The sequence below is a fragment of the Pristis pectinata genome, chromosome 4, assembly GCF_009764475.1.
Source record: "Pristis pectinata isolate sPriPec2 chromosome 4, sPriPec2.1.pri, whole genome shotgun sequence".
Taxonomy (NCBI): Eukaryota; Metazoa; Chordata; class Chondrichthyes; order Rhinopristiformes; family Pristidae; genus Pristis; species Pristis pectinata.
In genome coordinates, this window is record NC_067408.1 from 29,377,730 (window position 1) to 29,386,978 (window position 9,249).

Consider the following 9,249-nt stretch of genomic DNA (forward strand, 5'->3'; position numbering starts at 1 on the left):
TGTATTATTTACAGCTTAGTATTCGTGTGCTGAATTTTGGATTGGTGTAAGATATCGCTATGCAAACATAGCTTTTTTCTCTATCGCGTTATTTTTATCAATGACCCTTTCACTTTTACTGTACTACTCGCCAATACTATAATTCGTTTGCGACCTGAATCCAGAGAAATGGCTTCTGCAAACCAAGCCTTTGCATCAGTTTTTACTGGTGCCAATAACCATTTCCAGGAACACTGCAATGCCATTTGCTGCACGGTTGATTTCCGGAAAGGCGGTCCTAGTTGTGTCAGATTTTTATGCTAATCACACCGAGCTCTGCGCTTTTTAATCCACGCCCAGGCAGTGCAGATAGAGGATAGTATCTGAATCTTTCGTGGAGCAGGACAAAGATAACGGTGAGTAATACTCCCGGAATCTCTCTTTAAATCACGTTTCTGTAACTAACATTGGGATATTTCTTGGTTTCGCGTGTATTTGGATTCAAGATTCGCTGATGTTCTCAATTCTGTCAATTTTGAGGAGAAACTACGGCTTTTATTAACATGAGTAATTAATAAGCGAAGCAAAATGTTAGTTTATTTAGATAAAAGTGTGCGTCAATCTTCTATGCAGTGAATTCTATAAAGGTTTAGAATTAAAAGGGATTAGATCATTCCAAAAATTGCGATCCTCCCAAAGAACCTGTTTATTTTCAAATTTGGAGCACGGAAACATTTTCTTCCATAAACCCGAATTTGAAATTGAATAGTCGGTGAAATTCAACCAACTATTTTTATTAAATTTTATTTGTAAATTATAATACCAAAAATCCTAGCCTGAATTAATGCCCTTCAGTAGGGCGGCTCCCTTTGACAACAATGCTAAACAGAGGAATGTAGGATTAGTATGATCTTAGTACAATCTTTGAGAGGAGAATATCTGCAGACTCAGATACTGGAAATGTTAGTAGACTATGATGTTAGAGTGTATATTTTCATGTAATCCATTTGTAATTTTTCTATATATTTGCATGATTTTCCCTTGTTTATCGTTTATTAGATCGGTCTTTTTTATTTCTGAAACTTCTGGTTAATCATATTTCACACAAAAAGAAAATATTTGAACTATTATTCAAGAATTTAAATTTACTTCTGCGACTTGCTGCTTTCCACTGGCTTCTTTGTATTCGCAGTAAGAGGTTTAAATGCCGCATTGCACTGGACAAGACTTTGTGATTTTTATTTTGCAGTAGACGCCATGTCAGACAAACCAAATCTTTGTGAAATCATACAATTTGATAAGAAAAAACTGAAGAAGATAGAAACCAAAGAAAAAAACCCTTTGCCAACAAAAGAGAGTAAGTATACCAAAGCTGGAGACAACCTGCAGACTGCCGGCCACACCTGTGCGATACTATTGTAAAGCATCATTAGAATTTGCTATTGGTTTGGCATGAAATCATGTCAGCTTGGCATTCTTCTTCGGTGCTGCAGAGTACTTTGACTGGAATATTTAGGGGTAATATAACATGCTTAAATATAACTTAGCTCGATTTTGGAGAAAACCTTGCTTAGGCGCTTGAAGTTGCATTACATAGATTTGTTAAAAGGTTGGTTTCTTTTTATGTTTCAGCAATTGAAGAGGAAAAGAGGCAAGAATCGGCTTCATGAATGTGAAATGGAGGAGATGCAACTTTTAATTGATTTTTTTTAAGTTGACTGGTTTTAGTTTCAAAACCCTTACAGCTAACTGACTCATGGATGGGACTCTGTTGGAGCATCCACTCCAATCTTAAAATAGGGGCTACTTCCTGTAATGCACCAAGGGACCAAATTATCAATATAATGGTGATTGGATCGTAGGGTCTTAGGAAACAATGTATCTGTGCACTAAGTATGTGAAGTCAGTTTTATTTTATTTGTGTATTTAAATTCACCTGTTCATTGACTCTCCTATGCTTAACATGTTACAAAGGAAATAAAGACCAACAAAATAAGTAAATGTGTGAAATAGCTTAGACTTATTGTTTCTTGTCCTTCCTCACACTCTCCTCTTTCTCCCATCCGCTCCACCACCACCCCTCCCCCATCACCACCAAAAATAATGTTTCAAAATACTGGCAAAATCCATTTGTTTTCTTTTCAGTAAAATTTTCCATCTGCTCTACTGCATCTGAAAAATGTTCACTCATTCTTGAAACAATAATTGAATGAACATTGTAGATGCTTACCTGCAAACATTTTGAGCATCTTGCATTACAATTCTACGTTAATGGTATGGAAACAGTTCAATTACAAAAGAAAATTTTATTAAAACTTATTTGCAAATAAGTTTCATTTTTTCCACAAATCTATAATAAAAGTGATGCATAGTTATTCATCAGCGTTTGTGATAATCCTTAGAAGAATGGAAAAGCCTTTCCAAGATCCTAGAGAATTTATCATTATTTAAGTTGACAGTGTATGTCCAGAATTATGAAATATATGTACCTTTTGAGGGTTCCTGTTGCCCAATATAAAACATAAATTACTCTAATTTGGTAAATATTGACCTATGTATCCGCAGTGAATTATCTAAACAAAATTGAATGTTGCAAGCCAACCAGGACATTTCAGCAGGAAGTGTATTATAATATCTTTTTTTCTTATTTATAAAATATTCTGAATTTAATTTTCCAGAACAATAAACCTTTTTGAAAACAAATGAATGCTTTCAAATTATACTTTTTTCCAATTAACCATTTTGTAAATTTGTAAGATTACAATAAATGGAAGTTGCATCAATTGGAAGTCTTCACTTTTCCTATTTTCTAGATTAATTTTGTTGATAATTTGGTTATAGTACCCTCTATGTACAAATTGATGAGAAATTATCTGTTATGAACAATCAGCTAATAAATTCTTGACTCTTTCCCTTCCTCCTTTCCAGAAGATAGACCTCAAATAACATAGCAAAGACAAAGTTTTATGAGTACAAGTTTGCACCTGGCTTTCATACTGAACTGTCACAGCTATAATATGTTATGGTCCGTAATATGGTTATCCTTTCTTATAATACAACTGTAATGACAATTCCAGGATTCTGAATGGACTGTAAATAAATCAGCATTGCATGGCACTGGGTGGATGCAGAGGTATTATAAATTGTCTGAACTTCACCAATGAGGGAAGAGATAGAAATCTTGAGCTGGAGATATGGAATTATAGGTTCCAGGTAAAAGTAAGTTGGAGTTGCTTGGGATGACCCATCCCCCTTTATAATCCCTCCTCACAGTTGACAAATATCAAGGCTTGTTCACGAATATTAGTTGAAAGACTCCTGCTGCTGCAATCTGTGAATGTTATGCTGACTTGTCTCATCACTTTCAGAAAGGAATAGGAAAATGTGTGGAGAAAGGGACAACCTTCCTTGATAACATTTGGAAAAATGTATATTATATTTGGATTTAGTTTTAATGCAGTATTCATTTAAATACAAATTTAAGATACATTCCACTAAATTGTTGATTTTCCATATTTTATCTTTCAAATTTATTATGGGACATGTTCCTTTTCATCACTAACCCTATTTCACAAAAATGATAAAGATGTCACTTACTGAAATCTACAGAACCAAATTTGTTTTGCATTTTAATATGGCTCTTTGGTTTTGTTACAATAAAGTACTTATGTCTAATGAGTGAAATAGTAATGTTTATGCTTTATGTTTGCATTATGCCATAATATCAATTTTTGTACTAAAGATATATTCTCATCATTATCTTCTTATTCAGACTCTCCACGGTTTTCAAAAATAAGAATTACATTTTTGGTGGAGTTTTTGGAATAAATATAAGCTTTCAGAATAAAAGCTAAATGAAGCTCACTTCTTTGACAACCAAGAAAAAGATTTTGCCCTCTGAATCAACTATGGTGTTTCTGCACAATTTGAAGTAAAATATTTCCAAGTATATGAAATACTTCTGAAAAGTTCTGCATAATTTTACTGATATAAAGATATCTTTGTGCATTGCCTTCAACATAAGCCAAAGGGTGTGTAAGAAAATGTCTCATTGTTTCTGCAGGGAACAAAATTACCTCTTAAGAGAAAAAAAAATCTAAAGTCTACAAACATATGCAGTATTTTTTATGTCAGGGCTCACATTTATTATGTAAATAGAAAAGATCCTGATTTAGACAACGTGAGTCAGCTAACAGATGGGCAATTGATTTTGGAACGCTCTGAGCTTGGAACAGCTGGCACCACAGAAGAACAGACGAGGCAATAGTTGTCTTTGTTGAAGAGTACAGACAAATTTGTGACTAAGTCAGACTAACATAACACCAACTTTTAACCACTCTGTTCCTGGAAATTAATAATGAACTTCTAAATTGTTCCTCATGTTAAAGAAAATCTATTAAAATTAATCCTTCTTATTCCCCAAAAATGCAATTGTTTTACTTTTCTGATTTAGATATATTCACTAATGGCCAGAAAATACTTGAATGTTGGACAATGGTCTATTTCCATTTTGTGCATTGTGTGCTTGCTGTTGCATTGTGTCTGGAAAAGGCAGTCAGCTGACGGCATCGATGTCTGCACCAAGCAGACAGCATGTTTAGCTATTCCAGGCATAATTAGCAGTGCTGAATTAGTTCCCAGGTGGAAGAATCATTTTCAGCAATAGAATGTGCATTGGATTTAGAAATACTGTGTTTAAAGGATAACTTACCAAATATTTTTTGTTCATTAGTATCTACAGTTCCAAGTTGAATAAAGGTCTTCCTTCTGTGTTATAATTCTATTAGATGAGTCTTTAGGACCTTATTATAGTATACTTTGAGTATTGTTACATATGGTGCTTTGTACTTGTGATTTTAAATTTTGCACTTTCATTCATAATCTTAATGGTGAATATACATTTTCATTCAATTCTTTCAAATATTTATATTTGTATCCTCTCAAGTCCGGAGGCGTGGACATGAATGTATCTGGCACTCCAATTCACCGAGATGTTCATTGCCAGATCTGCATAGGCCACATGAAGTACAATTGGACTCCCCTTTGCTGTGCAAAAACTGATACAGGATCATCCAGGATTTCAAAAAAACCCAGGTTCCTTTTCTCCACCTCCAACAACCTCTTTAAACCTCTCTCCCCTGCCCTGACCTCTCAACTCACACTTTATACTAATGCCCGGATGTCACTGGCTTCTTTGTCACCAAGAGGGGGTTGTCAAGAGGTGAGTCATTCGCCATATGATACCCAGCCTCTGACCTGTTCCACTGTTGCTGAACAACATGGGAACCCTGGATTAGCAGGGCAATTCCTCAGGTGTGCTTAACAATTTATCTTCCAACAGTCTGTCTGGCCATTAATTTTCAAGAACTTGTAAACAAATGAGCTGCCTTGTTTTTATATTGCGTCATTGACTACAATTCAAAACACCTCATTGGTCATGAAGCAGTTTGAGGCATCTTGACATTGTGAAAGGCATAATTTCTTTTTTTTCCCCTCAGTTTTCAAGAATACATTTGGTTTCAATCCATTAGAAATGACTTCCTCTTAATTCACTTATTTACAATAGCAGCTCTCCCGTTCCACTGCACTTCTATCTCCATCATTTTTTCTAAGCCTAGCAAAGATACTTTTTAAAGATCTTTGCCATTCCTTTACTTCCAAGCATCTTCATCCTCTTCATTTCTCAATTGTCCTAATCATTCTTTGAGGATCAGATAAACTGCAGAGCTGGAAATGAAAATAAAAATTCTGGCAACACTCAACAGGTTGGGCAGTATCTATGGAAAGAGAAACAGAGCTAGCATTTCAGAAACAATCTCTGTTTCTCTTTCCATAGTTGCTGTCTGACCTACTGAATGTTTTCAGCATTTCTGCTTTTGCCCCTAATCATTCTTTGCCTTCTCATCAGCCTCTAAAAGCAATTGCTATTTTCTTTCAAGACAGAGAATCACACTTTATTATTTCTGAAATGCCTGCAGACTATAGACAAAATTTTATACATGTGTATTGTCGGTGTGTTATTTACCCACCAACTGCACTTATTGTAACAGTACCCAACACATACTCCTTATTTCCTTTCATTGTAATGAAGGGAAAATTGGGGGTATTGCCCCTGCAATTTCTCAGTTTGCAAGATGATGTGTGGAGACTACCCACAGCATTCATTATGATATTTAAAGAACCGTTGCTGATCAGTTAGCACAGGGTGAGGGTCCAGCAGGGCACCTAATTATATATGACAGGTACAAATGAGGCCCTTGTGTGCACTTCTCCAGCATTCACCTGCATTAGGGAAAAGTGTTTGGCTATCCCTTCTGCAGAACCCTAACCTTACCTCCTCAAACCCTTGAATATTCTCAAAGCTCATTTTTGAATTTATCACTGTTACTTGGATGCCATGGAGTTCTGAATTCCCAGTTACATAAGGGTTTGTTTTTAATTCTTTTAGAAAGCGTTGTATGCACATAGTGGCCTCATTCAAGACAGAGAAAGTATTTAATGAATAAAGATTCTCTTCCATGAATAAATTGTCCTGATGCAGGGTTTCAATCCAAAACATTGATAATTCCTTTCCCCCCCAGTGATGCTTGACCCACTGATTTGCTCCAGCAGATTGTTTGTTGCTCCATATTCCAGCATCTGCAGTCTCTTGTGTCTCCAAACATTTCTTCTGCTTGGTCGTTTGCAGTATTGGTTCTGATTCATTGACAATGTCTGTATAATGTAGTCACTGGGAGACTGCCAAACTCTGATTCATAACTCCAATTAGGTTATAATATTTTTTGTATTTTTTGTATTTTACACATTATTTTAATAGCTGTTTTTGTCTTGCAAAATGATATTTTTGTACATTGAACATTTTTTTGCTTGTTTCTTGCTGTAGGTTTTGTGAAGATCAAAAGGAATAATTATAGAAAAGGTTGAAAAGATGAAAAGTAAAAAGAGTGAATATGTTGAGTAAACATTACAGTTAGACTGTAATGTAGGAAAATGTGAAGTTATTCATTATGGTAAAAAGAATCGAAAAACAGGATAATTTTTTAATGATAAGGAATGAGTAGACATTGATTCACTAAGAGATTCTTGTGTGTAGGTTCATGAAATACAGTAAGTTGACATTGCAAGTACTGAAAGCAATCAGGAAGGCAAATGATACATTGGCATTTATGGTAAGGGAATTGTTATAAGAATAAAGATATCTTGAAGCAATTGTGCAGATCTTTGGTGAGAAATTAATTGGACTACTGTGTGCTGTATCTGTATCAACACCCATGGAAGGATGCACATACTGTGGAGGCAGTCCAGCAGAATTTTCACTGGATTGATTCCTGGGATGAGTAATTGCAGATGAAGAGTGTTTGAGAAAGACTTCAGTAAACACACTGGAATTAGAAAGAATGAGAGGTAATTTCTTTGAATACAAGACATTCTGAAAAGGTACATGCTGAGAGGCTGTTCCCTCAGGCTGAAGAATTTGGAACTGGAGGGCATAGTCTCAGGATAAGAGGTTGTCTATTTAGGACAGACATGATGATAAATTTCTTGAGGGAACTGTAAATCTCCGGAATTCTCCAAGTGCTGTGAATTCCCATTTAGTTCTTTGAAGACTGAAATGGACAGAAGAGGATATGGGGATCAGACAGGAAAGTGAATTTGAGACACAGGACCAGCCATCTTACTGAATGGTGGAGTGCCTTAAGGGTGTATGTCATCTAGTCCTGTTCTGATTTCTTATACTCTTAAGACAGACTCTAACAAAGACAGTGACTTACCATCTGGTTTTCAGCTGAACAGTTTGGCGTGTAATGGTTGGTGCTGAAAGCACATTAAGATAAAATATTTAAATTCTTGAATAACCAGGGAAAAACAAAAGCTTTTTAGAAAGAAGATATAAAATATGAAACACACAATACAATGGAATCTGGAGAGGTTGGTAAGGTTATCCATTGAGTGCCAAATAAATATACACAAATACAAAGCTTAGGAACAATAAACATGCAATGGGAATATAATAACATATAAGCTGTTACAAAAGACATAATTGTAACGGATATGCCAACCATCTGCACATTTGCAGCAGTGAAGGTATTTCTCTAAACTTACAATATCTAGTGCTGGAAAATGAGCTTTGAAATCTCATATAAACCTTTTAACAAATTGCTTGCTTCGATTGCCCTTCATGTTCAGAATTTTCTTTTAAAATTTAGCCAATAAGTAACTAGTCCTATTTATTCGAATAGTGGTTATTATTCAGGAAATTAAATTAATACAGATTAAATGAAAAACTAGTAAAGGACGACTAACAACATTATAAAGAGGGAGAAAATAGAGTGTGGGTGTAAACCAGCAAATAATACAAAAACAGGCTTCTAGAGGTATATAAAAAGAAAGTGAGTTGCTGAAGTAAACATTGGCACCCTAGAGGATGAGACTGGGGAATTAGTAATTAGGAATTGAGAAATGGCCAAGATCAAAATAATTATTTTGGCTAGGTCTTCACAGTAGAAGACGCTAAAAACATCCCAATAGTAATAGATAATCAAGGGGCTATAGGGAAAAGGAATTTAAAATAATCTCTGTCACTAGAGGTTAAAATACCAGACAAACTAATGGGGCTGAAGGCTGATAAGTCCTCTGGCATGTATCCTAAGGTCTTGAAGGAAGTGGATTGAGAGGTAGTGGATGCTTTTGTTGTAATCCACCCAAATTTCCTAGGTTCTGTAGACGTCCCATTGAATTTAAAGATATAAATGTATCATCACTATTCAAGAAAGGAGGAAGACAGAAAGCAGAAAACTATAGGCCAGCTAGTCTAACATCTGTCATTGGGAGAATGCTGGGATCCATTATTAAGCAGCAAATAGCAGGACATTCAGAAAATTATAAGACAATCATGTAGTCAATGTGTTTTCATGAAATTGATAGAGTTCTTTGAAGAAGCAACACAGGTTAGTACACAAGATAAGAGTACATGTGTTCATATAGTGGCAAGGATGGGGGAGGGATTAAGTGTCATTTAGTCAAATTTTCTAATGATACAAAAATAGTTGTGAGGAGGACTTAAAGAGCCTGCAAATGGATGGAGACAAGTTAAGCGAATGGGTAAGAAGTTGGCAGATGTAAGGAAAATGTGAAGTCATCCACTTTGGATGGAAGAATGAAAAAGCAAATTATTATTTAAATGGAATAACGCTACAAACTTATGTGGTATGAAGAGATCTGGGGATCATAGTACATGGAACAAAAAAATTAGCATGCAGGTAAACCAGG

At 35.3% G+C, this 9,249-nt stretch overlaps 1 protein-coding gene across 1 annotated transcript; it reads left to right on the top strand.

Annotated features, from left to right (window-relative positions):
• Nucleotides 1-248: 248 nt before the first annotated feature.
• LOC127569446 (thymosin beta-11-like) lies at nt 249-2,762 on the top strand. Its single transcript, XM_052014094.1, has 3 exons — nt 249-395; nt 1,229-1,336; nt 1,612-2,762. The coding sequence occupies exons 2-3, from the start codon at nt 1,237-1,239 to the stop codon at nt 1,647-1,649; spliced, it is 138 nt and encodes a 45-aa protein (XP_051870054.1). The 5' UTR covers nt 249-395; nt 1,229-1,236; the 3' UTR covers nt 1,650-2,762.
• Nucleotides 2,763-9,249: the final 6,487 nt, after the last annotated feature.

Bases quoted from the DNA above. Each gene is read 5' to 3' on its own strand.
- LOC127569446 (XM_052014094.1), top strand. From the start codon at position 1,237: ATGTCAGACAAACCAAATCTTTGTGAAATCATACAATTTGATAAGAAA. The intron at 1,337-1,611 runs GTAAGTATACCA...TTTATGTTTCAG, and splicing joins CCCTTTGCCAACAAAAGAGA to CAATTGAAGAGGAAAAGAGG.